This window comes from Sciurus vulgaris (genome assembly GCF_902686455.1).
Source record: "Sciurus vulgaris genome assembly, chromosome: 7".
NCBI classification, from domain to species: Eukaryota; Metazoa; Chordata; class Mammalia; order Rodentia; family Sciuridae; genus Sciurus; species Sciurus vulgaris.
The window spans coordinates 47,035,339-47,055,000 of record NC_136467.1 but is presented as its reverse complement, the minus strand read 5'-3'; the positions used below and the strand labels follow the sequence as shown (position 1 = coordinate 47,055,000).

Below are 19,662 nucleotides of genomic sequence, written 5' to 3'. Positions count from 1 at the left end.
GACCTTAAATACAGCAATGTAACTCAGTTTAACTTGAATGAACACTTTGGTTAGCAGTTTCATGTCCAGTTTTTTCCTGATGCTTCATGGAACAGGCATTATTGTGTAGGAATTGCTCTTGGGAGGTCTCAGTGGTTAAGGACTATATTGGTGTTTCCTTTGTGTTCAAACTAATCCTATTTTTAATTGAAAGAACAAACTATGTGTAGGAAGTAAGTACTAAGCTCTGAGATAAGACCATGCATGGCTCCCTCTCTGTTGTATCCTTGGTACATTGTATAGAACCTAGTACAGAAAGTTTTCTGTAGTTATTTATTGAATCAAATATTACTTTTGCAAGAGATAGTTAATCTTTAATATTCCAGTCCAAGCAATATCCAGGAATTCTCATTTAATTAGTGATAAAGATTTTTATCAATATGAATCGTTACATCTCAAGTGTAGGAAAAAAGCTACAAAAGATTCAGATTTCATAATAGCAAACCACTGTTTTGGTTCATGCTCTGGTTGAATTGATGGATTGCTAAGGGAACATGGAGATTCAGAAGTCTGTTCAATGCCACAGTAACTGTACGCAGTGTAATGGGAGTGTGGAAGAATGGAAGAAAGGAACTTAGATTAAAGTTTGGGAATTTACTAAGGAATTCATATGAAAAATTAAATCACACCTAATATTTGGATGTGTTACCCATAAGTCATCCACAGGATAACTGTTAAATGAATCACCATCACATACTGTCTACATATCTCTAGCTGTTTGTGTGGATATGAACCAAAGGTCAGCAAACCTTTCTGTGTAGGGTTAGATTATAAATATTTCAGACTTTTCAGGCCTAGGCCATTACTTCACATCTATGCAACTGTACCACAGATATTGCTGGGTCCCAATAAAACTTTATTTACAAAACCAGTCAGCTACCAGATTTGGTAGTTTACTGACCCTTGATGTAGAATTTAACTTTCCTTGAAAACTTTCCCCTAGTCATCAGTCCTTAGTGGTATCTAAGGCCATACCTGTCTATCTTGTTTTAAGAATTTCAGTAGCATGCACACTCAACAATGCAGTGAGATATCTTTGCTTTAATGTTTTATGGGTTTCAATTATATATAAAGAATGAGTAGGGGATTCATGCAAATCAGTAATCTTGAGATAAGATGTGAGAGAGAAGGAATATTAAAGCTATATCTTACAAAGAACAATGAGCTACCTGGGAAACAAAGGCACCTGGAAACAGGGAGAGCATTCTAAACTGGCTTCATACATACAGCAAACCTCAGGAGAAACAGTATCAGACAATAGTAATCACAATCTCAAGTTGACTTGTCCAGAGGAAAGACCCACTGGCTAATTTGACAGTAAAGAAGGTCCTAAATTATGGATCTCTTTAAAGCATGGTGATCTTGAGCTCTTCCCATCTTCCTAAAAAGTTTACATAGAGAAACTTATAGATCATTATAGTTATATTAATTCATGGATATCAAGCATAGGGGACAACTCTAGATTTTGAGGGAAAAATGTGTTTTTTAATATAGCATAATCCAAAGTTTCCTGTTATTTATTAAGACATTAGATAATTTTATTTTTAGAAGAGGTTCAAAATTTAATTTTTGAAGGGGAAAAGAAACTACCATTGTTATTGAATGTCACATTTTTTATGGTACTGCATGGATTTTAAGGATTATAAAATACTGTGAAATTTCAATAGTAATACCATTGTAAGATTTTATTGGGATAACCAAAAATTTCTCATGATATTCTGAAATTAAAAGTGAATGTTGATGGGTATTTAGGAGAGTATTTCAGCTGTTTATTAGGAACCAAACTTCTTATTTAGGAAAAACCTAACCATTAAAATCATAACACGTTTTCTTTCTTTACAACTGCCATATTGTAATATTCTTTACAGATAAATTATTCATCCATTTATTTCTCTTTTCTGTTTATCACAGAAAGCTACCACCAGGTACATAAAAATGAAGGAAATGTAGAATTCCAATATGGTGAGAGGGAACACATATTTCATGTTGTCAAGGTTTTTTTCTCTTGTTCTTTTCTATTCAAGAAAGAATGTCTCCCAAGTTCATTAATAATACATTAAGGTTGTTCCAATATATGTTGAATTGAAGTTGAGTCCATTCTTTATGTAAAAAAAAAATAAGAATTGCCCCTTAGAAGCTTGAGTATAGGGAATGGAAGAAAGAGAAGTAATTAGCAACCTGGTAATACAGTTAATCAAGCCATTAGAAGAGTGGGAAGAGGCTTAGCTGGATGTCAAGGTCTCCAGGCATCGTGTTGGCTGTCACCGCAGGATCAAAGCCTAAGTGCAGTGCTAAGCTCCCCCATCTCCCATTTCCTCATCATCAAGATGTTCAACATGGTACTCTGTACTCCTCTGACAGATTGATTCTTGGAAAAGGAAATGAGATGTCACATATGAAAATACTTTCTAAGAGGTAGACTGCAGCTGTGTTTGCTAAGCTAGATTTTCATACCTAATCCAGAAGTGTTATTCATTGTGCTTTCCTGAATACAATTCTCAGAAAGCTTCTCAGACTGCAAGAAGGAGTTGAATGAAGTGATGGAGAACTTTATGGAATAAATATTGGTAGGAATTATACCTAGAACAAGACAACTTACACTAGTACTATCAAAGATAAATGGAAATCACCACTGAAAAGAGATATGTGAAATAGGGGAATAAATGCTCTGTGAGAAAGTTTACTGGAGAATCATATACCGTAAGAATATTTGGCTTCAGTAATCAAGATTCAGTCTTGGCTTTTTTCTTCTTTATCCCTTACATTTCCTCTATCAGCAAATTGTGTTGATCTTCTTCCAGAATGGATTCTCTTCTCTCTCTACCACCACCATCTTAATCCAAACCACCACCTCTTCCTTAGGCCATTACATTGTCTCTTGATCTTTTTGCTTCCACTTCTTTTCTACAGTTAACCTTCCACCAACCCCAGAATAATCTTTTTAGAACACATGTTAGATTAGATTCTCCTCTGCCAAACACCCTTTGATACTTCTTTCTCATTGAATTTTGAGTAACAAATACAGGCCTTGCTGACCTCCAAACACTGTCCCTGCCTATGGCTCCCACATCCGCCATACTATGCTTCCATGTCCTCTTCTGTAAAAGAGGGGAAATAACAGTTTACTCATGAGTTATGAAGAGGGTGATTAATTTAAATCCCATCAGTGACTGTGAGTCGTTATTAAGTATTGGACATCAGTGACACTGACTGTCCTTGAGCTAGTCAAGCCCTGTCTTCCTCAGGGTCTTTGCTCTCCATGTCTCTTGACCTGGATGCTCCTCCCCTTGATGCTCTCATGGCTACTCCATCTGATCCTTTAGTCTTCGAATGCCTCATCTTACATAGCTTCTGCAAAACTCTATTACATCATCCTGTCACCTGTTTACTTACTTCATAGCATGTAACTGTATTACAGATTAATTCTTTCAAGTTACTTTTAGTCTGTTTTCCACATAGACAAGGGTTATATCTATTTTGTTTATCACCATTTCTCCAGCATGAGACATATGGTAGGAACTCAGTAGTATTTATTGAACGAATTGGCGGTTAGGTGATACTTAGGGTCTCATCTCACAATCACACTCGATTATTCAACAAATAACTAATTACTGGGTCTGTTAGTTTCATATGGCCACTGGAATAGATGACCACAAACTTGGTGGCTAAAAATAACTGATACTTATTCTCTCACAGTTCTGGAGGCCAGAAGTCTGAAATCTGTTTCACTTTGTCAAAGCTAAGTTTCAGCAGAGGTATACACTGTCCAAAGGCTCTTGTGCTGGGCAAGAATCTATTCCTTTCCTCTTCCATCTTCTGTTGCTGCCAGCAGTTGCCTTTTGATCATGGATCGTCACATCATGAAGTTACTCAAAAATGCAATCCTTAAAGGTCTGAGTCATTAGTAATCCTTCCTATATGGGGTTCTTGTAGTTTTTCATTAACTTTAATCTCAGAACATAGTAATACTAAGAGATCCCCTAAGGGATCTCCTGTATTCCAGATATACATTTTCTCACCTCCTTAGTAAATTAATAGTCCAGTTTTTCTACTGGTAGTCAGAATTAATCACCCATTCAGCACTGTGTAATGCACATAGCCCAGTTGTTCTAGGGCAGTGGGATAAGTTGTGGGAAGACCAAAGAACACAACCAGAGATGGGATATGAGATATAATGTTTATTGAGAAATTCTTCTGGGGGCCAGTGAAAATGGATTGAACAGGTACTTTGCCTGAAGGTCCAGTAGCAATGGGTTGACCAGGTTTACCTCTTGTTTCACATAGTACCTCCCATATTTTACCAGAAAATAGTGCCTCCCATCCCTCTCAATGCTCTATCCAGGAGTGGTTGCCTGAACAAGCACTTCCCTCTCCACAGTACTTTGATCCTCACCAGTTACTGCAGGGAAGCATGTTTTGTAGGTTAGTTTACAAAAGCACCATCAGCTTAGCTTGCTTTGTCCCATTGTATGACTGGCACCTCGAGGAACTTGACGTGCATGCAAGAAAGCAGCTCTCTACAGATGACACTAATTTACCCAAGTTCCCAGCATAAACAAGAGAAAGCCAGTATCCTTCAAGATAATATGTATCTGGACATTCTGGCCCATACTCACTTTTATTGTTCCCTTAACTTGGCTAGCTTTTTGGGAACGGAAAGAGGTATTCAGAGTCTTGAAGTTTTATCGTCCTCCTTTTCTTTAAGGATGACACACACTGTTAACTCCTTTCTTTGCCTGCCGATTCAGAAGCATGAGGAGCCAAAAGTGACTAGATGACAGTCTTAACTTCCAATTCAGTGGAGTCATTGTTCTGTTTCTCAAGGAAAGCATGCATCCCTTTGACACTAGAACTTTTGCTAGTGGATCACCAGGGCAAATAGTGAGTAGTGGCACTTCCATTTCCATCCCTTGATTCCATTGTCTGGGGACGGGTGATCTTTGGGATATGCTGAGAGGCAGTACTACCACTTCTACAAGCTAAGTAGCCTTCTTTGGTTTTAACATCTAGTCTCCTGCAAAAACACTAGAGCCCCATGTGCATCTTTTCGTTGAAGAAAATAGATGCTTTGTGATACAAGAATCCAAATAGAGCAAAGGCTACTGCTCAATGTGTCTCCTACACAAATGTAATCCCTTCTGGACTATGTAGTGATAATAAGAACAATGCATGGGAAGGTGACATAAATGAGCCATTGAATACCCTTGGTTGTAATTGAGCCTGTAATTAAACTCTCCCACAGAGGAAGCCCCTTCTGTTCTACTTTTGACCTGGCTATTATGGGTTTTTTTTTTTTTTTTTTTTTTTTTCCCCTACTGGACTATAGAAAATAGAAATCTGCATGAAAGAGAATCTCTATCAATTCATCAAACCAAGTGAAAATGTCTGTCATATAAGAGATAATGGCAGAATCCAGTTTTAGCTCTCTGTTGCTGTACTCATGTGTGAAATTACCCACAAGAGAAGATATTTGCCTGCAAAAGAATCTTTATCAGCCTAAGATGTGATTGGCTGCACAAATTACACTGCCAAATAATTTGGTTTTTGCAAACCAAACATAAGGCCCCTTAAACAAAACTGGGATTGTGCTCAGGGCACATCCTTGGCCTGGGTGACAATGTGAAGCACGCAGACAGGCAGGGAACTTAGTTGCTGTTTCCCTTCTTTTTAACAACTCAATGCTCAGGGGATAATTTTTTTCAAGTATTAAATCTTAACAATGCTTTTGTTTTTCTGATATAGATAGAGAAACCATTTGGCATTCTAAGGCACTTGAATGAATTCTAAGGTTTTTTTAATTTCCTGGCTTGATTATATTATCATGAATTTGGGATTGGAATTCCCTAGAGAAAGAACAGTCTGTGGGGAACCAGTATTCTTAGTCTGATTTCAGTGTTTGTCAGTAGATTGTGTGCCATGCCCACGTTTGGTATTTTCCATAGTATGATCTAGAAGAAATAAATATTGCAATGTTTAACCAGAAAGATGTAGTTTTTTTGTTTGTTTGTTTGTTTGTTTGTTTTTGACTAACAAAAAGAAACAAGAAAAAGAAGAGGAGAAATAGAATAGAATAGGGGAGGCACATGTAGGATAATAATGGGGAGTTGGAAAGTATTTGAAAAAGCTTGTCTCCCAAGGTCATTTATTTCCAGTTTAGTAAACCCAGAAGTCAAACTTTCATATTTTTCATATACTTAATAATAATAAAAATGGTCTTGTTAGTTTAGTGCAGAGCCAAAATTAGAAGATCCAGCATCAACTTGTTTGTGTTGGTTTTTCTGTGGAGCCAGGTCTGTCTAGTTTCTGTGGCTGAATAGCAACTGGCATTGACCCAGCAGCAACAGATCAGGCCCAAGCAGAGCCTTTTGTCACAGGATCCTAACCAGGCCACAGCCTACAGCATGCCCAGCACTGACCAACAGCCTCTTGTAACTCTTGCTTTCCTGGATGCAACGTGTGGTCCTCAACCCTCTGAGAAGTACAGGGCTGTAAGAGATATGTTGTCATTACTGAACTGTCTTCTCCTTCCCACCCCAGAACATGCAGCAGATTGGCTACTACCCTTCCAAGATGCCTGCCAAAGGGTCTCCCCCTAAGATCCACATATAAAGTGGGGACTGAACATACCAAGGACTCCCCTTTTAGTTACTCTTCACTAGAGCAGCTGCATATTTAATTTATGATTCACTCTTTTTTTTTTAACCCAGGGGTGCTTTATCATTGAGCTACATCCCCAATTCTTTTTATTTTATTTTATTTTTTTATTTTGAGACAGGGTCTTGCTAAGTTGCAGAGGCTAGACTTGAACTTGCAAGTAGCTTGTAAAAGTGTGAATCACCACGTGTGATTTGATTCACTCTTTGAATTGGCATTTTACTTTATTTAGTCACTAATGGGTCTTTATATCACTCTGGTACCCAGAACTTCCAAACCTGCAATCTGTTTCCATAGCAAACAGAATTGGGCTTATATATTGTTTCTTGACCTAAAAATCACTGATAGATGTGCCAGTTGATTTATCTTTATATGTGCAACTTATATTACACACTTTCCTGAAGCCAAATAGAGGGCGGACAAGAAGGAACATTTTGTTTTTATATTGCAAAGAATGTTCAGGAGACTTTTTACAAACTTAATTAAAAGTCTGTTTTTTCCCAGCCACAATTGCCAGTTAGTTAAAGTTATGAGATAAATTTCCCAAAATGGAATTTCTTCCCAGTAGCTCATGAGCCCACATTTACCAGACGAGGCTGCATAAACTTGAAAATAACCTGTCACTGCCATTTATTGCTCTGCTTACCCATGGTTGCATTGATTTCTGAAGTATCTGTTAAGTTTGCAGATACCCAGACTTTACTCTCATTTAGATGTTTTCTGTTGGAGTTAAATATGTGGGAAGGTGCCAGGCATGATGGCACATACCTATAATACCAGTAACCTGGAAGAAGACGGAGGCAAGAGAATTGCAAGTTTGAAGCCTGCCTGGGCAAAGTAGTAAGACCCTATCTCAAAATTTAAAAATAGGAATATTAAATAAAAAGGACAAGGAATGTGCTCAGTGGTTCAATCCCTAATACTGGGAGAAAACGGGGGTGGGGGAGGATTTAATTATATTGATATCTTTTTTAAAATTTAATTTATTTCTTTATTTTGTAGTACTGAGCATTGAATTCAGGGCCTCATGCGTGCTAGGCAAGTGCTCTAGCACTGAGCTATATCCCCAGGCATTTTTTTAAAGTTTTCATTGAATGATAACTAACAAATATGTATCGTGGCTACATATTCATCATATATGTGAAATATTTTAGCATTAAAAGCCACTTATATTAGTGAGCTTTTTTCCCTCTGGAACAAAATACCTGAATAAAACAATTTAAAGGAGAAAAGACTTATTTTGGCTCATGGTTTAAGAGGGTTTAGTCTGTAGTCTATTGGTGCCATAGCTATCAACCTGTGATGAGGTGAACATCATGTCAGGGAAGATGTGGTGGAGCAAAGCTTCCCACCTCTTGGAGGCTGGGGAGGAGAAGAGGGTTGGAGGAGGGGTAGAGAAAGAGAGGCAAGGGCCAGGGATGAGATATTCCTTTCCAAGTAGCTGGTATATACATTAAATAAAAGTTGAGCTTAAACCAATTTCTCTTCACAGTTCACTTCGTGCCCCTCTGAGGAATGCCCTCCTTTGACCACTGCTCTTTTTAATCAAGCAAGAAAAAGAAAACTGCCCTTGAAAAATTGCTCTCTTCCTCACATATCATAGTTGATCTATTTATAAATGTACTTGGAAAAATGACTTTCAAACCATGTGATCATTCTACTTGTTTAGGTTTAAGCCCATTGAAGTCATTAGTTTATTAAAATTCAACTTAGATGTTTAATGCCAAAAATAAAATGAAAATTTTGTCTGTCCTTAATGATGTGCCAAATGCCGCATTAATTAAATAGCGACCATATTGATATGCCAGCTGTCTAAAAGCTAGGTTTAACTCCTAGTTGGAAGTTAAAGAGTTTGTACAGGCTTATTATCAGCCTTCCAAGTCACCTCCTTTACAATGAATTGCATCCCAATCAAATTATTTTAGGCAACACACAGGGATTCTCATTCACAGTGAGCATTTTCTGACCTTTTTTTCACAATGACACATCAAAATGGAAAAACAGCAATGCAAACATTGTCTGCAGCGTGGTAGTGTTAACACAAGGCTCGTTCTTTCCCAGATTCTCCAGGCTGTGTGCAGATAAAATGCAGGCTGTCCTTTTCTGTACCTCAGAACATACCGCATATTCTGAGGGCTGCAGTTGGTTAAGGGAATGACCACACAGCACACTCAGACAGCAGTCCCTCAGTGAAGACAAGCCTGCCCTAAACCTTGCCTTATCTGAATCGCTGAGGTAGCTTTCATTTCTCATGAGTGTTCCTATCCTCTTTGCTTAAGGAAGGAGAAATAAGAATGTCTTTGCAGGTAATAAATTAAGCAGCCTAGAGTGCATAGAACTTCTGTTTGATTGGTTTTTCAAACAAATGCTGTCCAAGTGCACCATCCAGAACTGGGGGTCATTCTCTCAGGTACCCTGATTAAATTTCCTTTTGTACCATTAAAATAAAAAGGGGGGATGAAAACCTTTCTTGTTTTAAAAAAATCAACACTTTCTGTCATCATTTGTAATGTTCAGAATTTATCCTGATTCATTGTGATGCTTGTCTGACTATTCCCTTTTTGGGGAAATGAAAACTTTCTCTACCATCTAATAATAAATTTCTTGAGCAACTTCCAAGATGCCTCTGTCATGTAAAATTCCATGCCATCTATCTTCAGAGCAATCTTAGAGTGAATTCTGTATGAATTAAATAGAAATTCATTGGAGATACAATATGTGTTGTTGTTTCAAAGATATGTCCCAAGAAAGTACTTTGTAGTGGGTTTTTCACTCAGTCTTAGGGGTCCATGTTCTTTGAAGTGGTACAAAAATAATATCAACAACAAATGAAACCAACACAAATTGAATGACTCCTACAAGATGGGTACTGTGATAAGTGATTTTCAGGCTTCATCTTACTTGATCTTTACAACCCAATACCCAGTAGGAGAACTTGATTGATAAGGAAGCTTGGATCTGGAAAATTTAAGAAACTTTTCCAGGGTTACAGCTAGAAAGTAGTAAAGCTAAGATGTGATTCCAGTTTGGTGGATGGAATACAGCGCAACTGCAAAGCTCCAATTCTTAATCTCTCTACCGCCATCTGCAAGAAGAGAGGCAGGCTCACACCTGAGACTTCGCAGGGTTTCATGCTTGACCTGAAAAGATACATGTAGGGTTTTGAAAGTGAAAGTGATTAACAAAATATCTGAAGTGATGGCAAGATTAGGAATGAACTCATTTAATGTACTAATGTTCCCACTAAAGGATGAAGCTCTTGAATTGAGAATTTCAGGAAGCAAATTTGGGGTTAAGTACGTTTTCTGAGTTAGTGATCTCCTTTCCCTATCCTTTTATTTTACAAATTCACAGATCAAAGAATAAGGCACGTTTCTTTGGGGGAAAACTGAATTAATTATTTCAAGTTAATTAAGTGAAGCTAGTTCAAGCTGAATCTAGTACATAAATCCATCTGGCCAAGTGCCATCATCTGGTTGGAAAGTTGGGGTCAGGGCAAGGACTGCTGTAGAAAGATAATCAAACCTTTAGTCTTAGCTACCTTGTTCCTGCAGAAAGCAAAAAAAGTCAACAAACAGTGTGGCAGGTCCTTTTAGTCACAAGGGTACCTCTTTGTGTCATTTTCAAGACTGCCTTTCCTACTATTGAACCACCATTTATAGCTATCTTTTTAGCTTTTTATTTTAGCCTTGTAACTTACGGGGTCATTTTCCTATTCTCCTTTCTTTCAGCTCCCAATGAGTTTTTCCCTTTTTACCAGTTGTTATTTCTTCCAGAGTTGAGCATAAACAACAAAGGTAGAAATAAAATTGATCACTTTCTCCCATGGATGCAGGATGTGGTCAAGACTGGGATAATAGCTATTGACGAAAATGAGCCTTGGTACTCTATAAGTGTGTTGTATTGTTTTTGCGTATCTGTGCCTATTTCTCCAGTGAGACTATGAAGGCCTTGGTGGTCGGGACCAACCTTATTTTTCATTTCTCTTTCCCCAGAATATAATTCAATGTTTGGTACAGAGAAAGCTTTGCAAGAAACTATTCACTGAATGAAGGAATAGAACAAGAGAAATGGAAACACTCATCTGGGTACCTTATCTCCCCTAGTGACTACTCAAGCACTTCCAGTGTAACTGCTTGAGAAGATCCCCAAGTTGTAATTTTTCAAAAATATGTAAATTATTGGGACTTGTATAAACCAATCGCACCCCCCAACCCTCACACACAAACTCCATGAATTATCAAACTAGCAGTTTTGGAAAAATAATCTGGACAACCCTGTTTGGCTTGGGCAGGGATGGAATGTTGTACTGTTTCTTCCTGTCAAAGAATAGTCTAATCTTACAAAGATAGTTACCAAAGTCAATAGTAGTTCCTATTGGAAAGACAAATAATGTCTGCATTGGATTACGGTGAAACCAGAGTTCCCTGACGCAGCTGTCACTGAGGGGTTCCTTGTTTATGGCTTCATTATAACCCTAAATGGAATATCTGTATTTCATCGGAGTTTAATGAGGCCACAAACAAGCAAGTCTTTACTGAGTGATGCTGGGGATTTTTTTGCTTTTAACTTGATGTATTTTAATTTGTGCTTAACTAAATCTCCCGCATACCAGGTACTCAGATTGGCACTTTAGAGGTAATTAGTTAAGTGTTCCTCTTATTAGCCACAGGGTCTAGAAAAAGATAAGGGGAATCAATAAGACCAAGTCAGTTTAGGAGGAGAAAATTCACTTTCCATCATGAGTATTGGCCAACCCATCAAGCTGCCTGTTCGGGAGGAAGCAGCTCCTCCTGCCTCACTGGGCTTCATTAATGGGGCAGTCTTTCTGCTCTGGCTGCTAAATCACTTTGCTGTTGTGTTTTTAGTTTTCAGGACTTTATCTCCTGTCTTTCTTCACCATCCTTATTGGGCTAGTGCTGTACTCCTCCACCTCCACCTACATAGCCCAGGACCCCCGAGTGTACAAGCAGTTCCGCAATCCTTCAGGACCTGTTGTGGACTTACCAACCACAGCTCAGGTGGAGCCTTCAGTCACCTACACCAGCCTCGGCCAGGAGACAGAAGAGGAGCCCCACGTTCGGGTGGCCTAGCGTGAGGCCCACCCTGCCCGCTGAGGACAGCTCAGTGGCCATGTGTTTGCCCATCAACTCTGTATTGTACATAGAGAAAGGTATTTATTAGGTGCAGTTCACATAGGCGGACTGCAAGGTAGCAAATCCTCCAAAAGCTTGTAAAAGGAACAAGCTAGAAATCACTGGAGACACAGGCTCCAATCCACCTGACTTGGAGAGATGCCTAGCTAGTGCGTATCCTGATCACAACCCCCCTGCATTAATTATTGTGAATATTTTTGAATCAAAAGCAAGTATTATTGTTATTATGATTTGTATTATTGTTACTGTTATTACACTGACTTTCAGGAGGAGGTTTTGTACTCCCAATAGGAACTATTGCCAGACCCACATGTAGTCAACATAAATCCCACTTTTCTATGGCAAGTCACTTTTTAAGAATCATACTTTATTTTTTTGCACAGACTCTATGAGTGATGCATGCCACAGGAGCTCCACCCCTGAGAAGTTTCCTTATCCTAGGGACCTGGTGGCTAATGGTTTCCTCTGTTACCTGTTGGATTGCCTGCTCAATAAGTATTTTGTGCTGTGACCCTTGTGGGGAGGGGCAACTGACCATATAATTCTCTATTCTAGGAATAGATATAAACAAACATTTTAGCCTTTTTATATTTCAATCTCTGATTACTCCAGGCCATGCCTTTCTGTTGTGCCATGCAATTCTGCTAATCAAGTCCCCATAATAACAGGACAAGGACTGTTCCATTTCTGTGGCTTATGGGAAACGCCAGAAATAATAGCATTTGTGTTTAGGCTTAGATATGTTTTTTAAAATTGTTCAGCCTCTCCCTATATCCTTGCTTCAGAAATTATATGGAAGCCTTTTTGAAGTATACCAACACGGAAATTATCTTTGCTGTGGAGTATCATTGGTTATGCCACCTCCTAAAGTCAAGGTGCTGGTCTGGAGCAATCTCTAATACTAGCTCATTTGCTCTGGTCACTTCGTAGTGGTAACAATGTCACCATTGAAAAAGTCTGGCATTTTGGTCATATTTGGCATCCATCCAATAACAGGCCATATTGACACACATTCGTATGGATACAGAGAACATGACAGGGTCCCGATAAGGCTTTGAGTGATATGTCACTAATCTAATCTATTGCCCATAAAGTAGCCCTTTTTTTTTTGGTTTTTTTTTGTTTTTGTTTTTGGTTTTTTTTGTTTTTTTTTTTTTTTTTTTTTTTTTTTTTTTTTTTTACAAACACAGGAAATGAAGAAACCTCATAGACCTCTTTAACTTAGAATAGATTCTTTGTGTCAGTATGTGAAGTGCTCTTTGAATTTGGCTAACTTCAATATCATTCAAAAAAATCTTCAGTGAAATATCAGGGTTTGTATAAATGTTTATGAAAATTTGACAATTCAAATAAATACATCTTAAGCAAGCAAATCAAAATGCCAGTGGGGTCTCTGTGGAAGACGGATTGCAGCAAAGGGCCTGAACAAGACTTAAATATGGCAGGCAAAGGTATCCCCTGCCCCTGCCAGCACTCATGTGGCCATTTTATCTGACTTTTCTACACAGGGTGGGTGGTCCTGTACCAGGAGATGGGTAGAAAAATGATCTTCTCTGAAGTGCAGATTTAATGGTCAGTTCAGCCCCCTTAAAAACATGTTGCATTTTCTGTTGGGGGGAAAGAGGTCAATATTAAAGTTACATCAAATCAAAACACACTTGCCAATATCTGCTCTCTGCTACCTTTTAAACCAATTAAATACCTTTCTCTGAATATTTTGTCCATTCAGATCTGAAAACCTTTAAAGACTGTGGTTTTATTTTTGTGTTTACATTCCTTTGGTTTGCATAATTTGCTTGATTTATTGCATTTTTAGTATTTATTTTAAGCCAAATGTTTTTGTCTTTTCGATTCGTTTTTATGACACTAATTTGTAGACACTTAGTAGTCTTATGAAAAGCAAGTGGCTGAAACTATTTCCAGGTCTACTTAGTGGACTGGAATTATTTTTTAATTTAAATTTCCAAAAAGTTTGCAATCAACTAATGGTTAAAGGTCGCCATATGAATTATTTTATAGAATATTTTAATTGACTCCATTGTATGGAAACCAAGTGTGAAGGTCAAGATGAACTCACTGTATACCTTTGTCATTCAGTGTCCTTGTAATCAGACTTCCATGTCACTGGGTTACCTCACTGTATTGGTTTGTCTCCATTTAGAAAGGCTGGTAACACATAGAATATAAAAGATCAGAAGTTCCAGACTGACCCTTAAGTGAGGGGGGAAAAAAGTAAAGAACAGACTCTTTTTTTGTGTGTAAAATCATTGATCCTTTGGGAGTGGGGTGGGATATGGGAATAGGGTGATATTAACTCTAGCCATTTTAGTTTCTGAGATTTCATAACCTCAGTAGACACCAGCAAAAATTTCAGCTTTTCAATCCATCACCACTCTCTCCTCATCAAAGAGAATTTAGCAACTTGTGTAAAATTTGATTAAGAGCCACCCACAGCTCTCCTAAACCCTGCCAGAGATGAGTGGTGGTTCTCATTCCTCCATGAAAACTTGCACTGGGGACAGAGCTTGCCTTGGTCACACCTTCCCAATGGCTCCAAACTCTGAAACACACATCAAGGAAGACCAAGCAATGGAAAAATTTGCACCACTGAAAATTTGTCCCATGAAAATGTTTCAATGTTTAGTTTAGATATTGCTAACTTGTGCTATTAACCTTTTGACAAGCGTGTAGTATTATTTGTTTTGGGTTTATTTTTATTTGTAACCATTTAGTAGTCCCCAGCTAGCTGCCAGTACAGATTTTACCCCATGGGTAGGATTCTATTGTTAAGCCACATAACAAAGCACACTAATTCTGACACTGCAAAAGAAAAATATGAACCAAAAAGGATATTTACACCGATGAGTTGAAAAAACTGTCCATTTTTGATATTTGCATGCACCCCTATGGACTGGCTGTGGCAATGTAATGCCTGTATAATGTTTTCAAATAAAAATAAATGCTTTATGAAAGCACTGAGTTCTTGGTTTTCTTGTGTTTGTCTGCACTATGACAACCATAGAAGCAGCTCCTTCAGGATGCTAGAAATAGCAACAAAAGTAGATAGCTGGGTACAAGTCAAAAAAAAAAAAAAAATACCAGAAAGAAAATATTCCCAAATTAGGAAGGGCACATTTGGTTTCAGAACTATAGCTTCGAAAGCCAAATTAAACACATTTGTAATTTGCAAAGTTAATTATTTAGCAAGGTACTTAATAAAGCTCTGGGGCTATAACCTCTAAGCCCATGTTTAAAACACATGTAGGACAATATAAATTTATCCCTGAGAAACTGTCTCATAAAGAAGAAAGTCCTGCATACCCTTGGTACGACAGCAGACCCACAGATCTGCATTCTTCCAGAGAAGGACATTTATAAAGCAGGGACTGCCCACAGTTCTGCCCAGGACCTGCAGAGTCCTGCAATTTTCCTTCTGCCACTATCTGCTGTCGCCCTACAGCCCTGAAAGTGCCAGCAGTAGATGGTAAATACATTCACATCCTCTTGTCATTTGTGTTCATAATCAGGTCTTCAAAATTCAGTGAGCCAAGGTGACTGTCTGAGATGTATGTTTAAAATATTTTTTTTAAAGAAAAGCAAGCATTTTTCCGGAAAAAAGGAACCACACACCAAGTGCTTTTTAAAGTACTCTATAAAGTGCTCTTCAGTCAAGATCCATCATGATCTGCTTTAAATAAATAGTTGGAACATGTACTTAACATAAATAATTTACTTGAAAAATATGACTCACTGTTCAAAAAAAGATTTTTCCTTAAATATAAATCTAAAATGTTTAATTCTACTTAGCAAGCTCTTTGATGGAAGATGAAATATAATTGATTTCAGTCCAGTCTCTGTCCAAATGCCCAGAAATTTCAAATGATTGGGGTCCAATTAGCATAGACAATAAATGTTCATGTCATGTTCCATCCATTGCCCCACTGAATTTTAACTTTCTTAAGAGAAAGAACTAAGTTTCTTAAGTACTTGAAAGCTCTTGCAATGGAAAGATAAGGAAGCAGTTGAATGAGAGAGGAAGGCTGTGATTTATTATATTGTATTCATGTTCCTCAGGAAAACAAATTTAATGTGTGAAATTACAGGAGTTGAAATCAAACCCAGCTTACCTATTTTCAGTGCCCAGCAAAACATACACATTGAAAGCACTGAGACAGCTTACTTTAATGAAGTCTATCTTCTAATCCATAAGTACCAAGGACAAGCATAAGAAATTCTATGACAAGTTCTTTTTCTTTTTTTAACTTCCACTATTCTTGAGGACTTCATTTCTGCAAAATTCCTGTTCTTGGAAAGGAATAAATCACTGTTGACTGAAATGTACCCTTCTGGAGAATTGTTTTAAATCATTTAAAAACAATGTTTGGTCCTTCACGTTTAGGCCTGGGGTATAAAATAACAAAAGTTCTCATTTTACTTGCAAATAGTGTTTTCAACTTATACCTTCTTAATTATTTACATGATCTCGGTTTTTTTTTTTTTTTCCCTTTCTTTCTTCCTTTTTTTCTTTGATTCCTTCTTTCCGCCCTGCCCTTTTCCCCTTTCTTCTTCCTGACAGCATAAACAGAAGGCTCTCTATGTGCCACGTAGGCAGGGCCTCTGGTCCTCATTCTCTATGTGGCCAAAAATGTTTAATTCTAAAAAGCATTGTAATACAGCTAGAAAGCTTGGCCCCTACCAGATGACCTTTCAACAGTGCCTGAAAGGACAAGCCAATGTGCATCACTTTTCAGACAGCCAGACCAATTGCCTCCAAACACTACTGCAGTCTGATTAAAAAGGAAAACTAATGATGAGAGGGAGGAGATCTCTGGGAATAGGTGCTTAGATTACTGCCTTCCATCTTGATGGCCAAAGGGCTGGTATAGATAAGATAAACATCTGTAAAAAGCATGCAAATGAATTCCTTCATCAAATCTCCTGCTAGAAGCAAGAGTAAACCCATAATACTTGAAAGATCGCATCGGGATAAAGGTGAGTATTACTTTACACAATGGAAAGTAATCTTCCTGAACTCATTGCTCCAAACTGATAGTACAAGCTAAAAATGAGTCTGGTCACCTAATGCATGCAGAGCTACAGTAGGGCATTAAGTAGGCTGAGCATGCAATTCATAATTCAATCCATTAGGTCAAAGTGGGTACTTTTAACAATTATGCCCAGACAACAAGTAGAGACTATCCTAGAGGAACCTGGAAGTGTGAATCACCTGGAGAGAAACTGGTACATCCCTTCCCAAGACAGATTGGCAACTTAGTTTATACACATGCCTCCCTGCCACTAGATCTTGCAGTCTGAGGTAGAACAGCAGCTGGCCACCTGCCCACAATGGTGGGGCTAATGGATTCTTATTCCTGGAGAGCAGCTCTAGTCTTAGCTCCCATCTTACTGTTCAGGTTTCCTGCTTAGAATCATTGGTGGCCAGGGATGGTGGAGAACAGAGAGAAGCTACAATGGCAATTCTCAAACATCGTCACTACCATTTCACTGCAATGTGTTAAAAAAGAGAGAGAGAGAGAGAGAGAGAGAGAAGAAAAAAGAAAGAAAAGAGCAAGAGAAGGAACCTAAAGGAGGCAGTTTTGCTGGAATTATTCAAAAGTAAATTACAGTAGAAGCCAGCACACCCATACATTTCAAGAAAGGATGAATGTTAAATAAATGCATGTGTAAATGAGTGCATGTTTCTCATGGTAGGGAAAGAGATACCTTATGGCAGTAGATCTAAACCATTCTTTACTCAGTATTTTCCCATCCATGCCCACAAATACCATTTCTAGAACTTTGGACTAATAATTTGAAACATGGGGCATAAAACCTATTTTTGTGCAAAGTCGGATCCCCTTCTTGTCTTCTTGGCTTTGTCTTCGTAGGCAAGGAGAATTATTTGCATAGTACTTGAAGATCAGGTTTGATAAATTTTAAGTAATAGTAATAATTACACTTTCACAGAAGGTTGGCACCTTTCCAATTTCACAGTAAACTAGAAAAGGATTAAAAAATCTACTTGTTCTTAAAATGACTACTGTTCTAAATGAAACTTCCAGAGAGAGAGGAAATGGTCTAATCACTGAAATAATCAAAACAGTCTCATTATGGGGCTCCCTGTGAACTTTTGTTTGAATTCTCTAATGTAGTTTTTGGCATTAAATAGGATTTTAAAAGCTAAATAGGTCACACATGCACAGAAATGGTTGAATCACATAACTGCTTTATGTTCCCAAGATTTTGCCTAACAGGCTGCATTTTAATTAAAAAGAAAATTGTCAGGGATAGAAGACAACAATGTGGAGAATTTGGTGTCAGTAGTTGAAGACTATGATTTCACTTTGCATTCAGTTTTCAATTCATAATTGTGACTTCTAACCAACAAAGAAGTTTGCTTTCATTTAGCCACAAACTTAGACACAGAATCTGAGAACTAGATGAAACATAGAAGACTATTTTAAAATCTTAAGTGAAGTCATTTTAAGGCATGAGATGGTTTAGTTGGAGAAGAGATGTTAGGTAATGATAAGCTATAGCCTTAGTCACCCTGGTAAAATTATGCAGATAATACAATAGTGCATAATTCCTAGTTAGAGGCTGTCTTGTATCACTAGAAACCAGGATCAACCAAAGAGCTAAATGTAGATCCTTACCATCAAGGGTCAAAGCAGCTTTGCAGACAGCATGGATAAGTGGCCCAGGAGAAGATACCTATTATTAACCAACTCTTTAGGTGTAACTTCAAAGGGAGAAGAAAGAAAAAAAGAAAAAAAAACACAGTGCTTGTCCAAGGCAAACTGTCTTTGTCTTCTAGATTGAATCCTTCTGAGAAAGTTTGCATATGGGAAATTATCCCTCAATGGTTCTTACTCAACATGCAAGTGTGAGAGAGACCTTTAGGATTGCCTTTGTCCATGAGACTCCCCAAAACAGAAATGCTACTAGAGCTGCAATAGTTAATCTGTAACTGCTGAATCCAGGATTGAGAGCTCACTGCTTTCAAAAGAACACTTCTCATCTCTAGACTTGGCACTAGCTATCCCTCACTATATTTTCCAATGACCTGTTGGGTCAGCATCCATAGTGAGTCTGAGGTCCTTGGAAAATAATTTGGCTGCCGGAGAATGAAGGCCAAACTCAACTCTAAGGTGAAGGACACTTATTTGCCTCCTGAATATTGGAGTAACATGAACCACTTAGTCCAGCAACTCCTGTGATATAAGGATATGGGGAAATCAAAATCTTTGAGTGGTCAAGATCACTGCAGCCTGGAAATTTTTGAAACAAAATTTGCCCTGCCTGCCCTGAGGAGTGCATGTTGCTATATGCACTGGCAACAATACTTTTAAAATCAAATCGTGGCTTTAAAAAAATTAAAAATTACTATTTTTCCCAATGTCCTTACTTTTCAACGCTACAAGATTCCCACATTAGCAAAACACTGAAATATCTTGATGCTGCTAGAGTTGGTTCAGGCCATCAGTCCTGAAAATGAACCTTATTTCCTTCATTGTGATCATTAGCTGCTTTAATTTCTTTCTCGTGCATTTTTACTCCCAATGTTTCAAAAAATATTCTTACACTATTCTTTAATTCATCCAAAGAAACAGTCTTGAGGGGAAGTTATCCCCAGTTAGAATAATGTAGAGACAACAATAAATGGCATATTATTCTGACATATATGCTTCCTTGATTATAACAAACTGAAAACTTTTCTTACATGTTTTGTCCCTAGTAAAACAAAATAGTACATACAAATGTTAACTTTAGAGATGAAGATCTGAAAAATGAGACAAAGTTTGGTTCCCAA

The 19,662-nt window shown here is 37.9% G+C and overlaps 1 protein-coding gene across 2 annotated transcripts in view; it reads left to right on the top strand.

Annotated features, from left to right (window-relative positions):
* The window catches only part of SLC35F1 (solute carrier family 35 member F1), a 377,466-nt gene extending 364,507 nt beyond the window's left edge, over positions 1-12,959 (top strand). For both annotated transcript variants that reach the window (XM_079149022.1, XM_079149023.1), the window contains one exon: positions 11,562-12,959. In XM_079149022.1, coding sequence (XP_079005148.1) covers positions 11,562-11,786 — 225 coding nt within the window. In that variant the 3' untranslated portion in view covers positions 11,787-12,959. The remainder of the gene's footprint in view (positions 1-11,561) is intronic.
* The last annotated feature ends 6,703 nt before the right edge of the window (positions 12,960-19,662 follow it).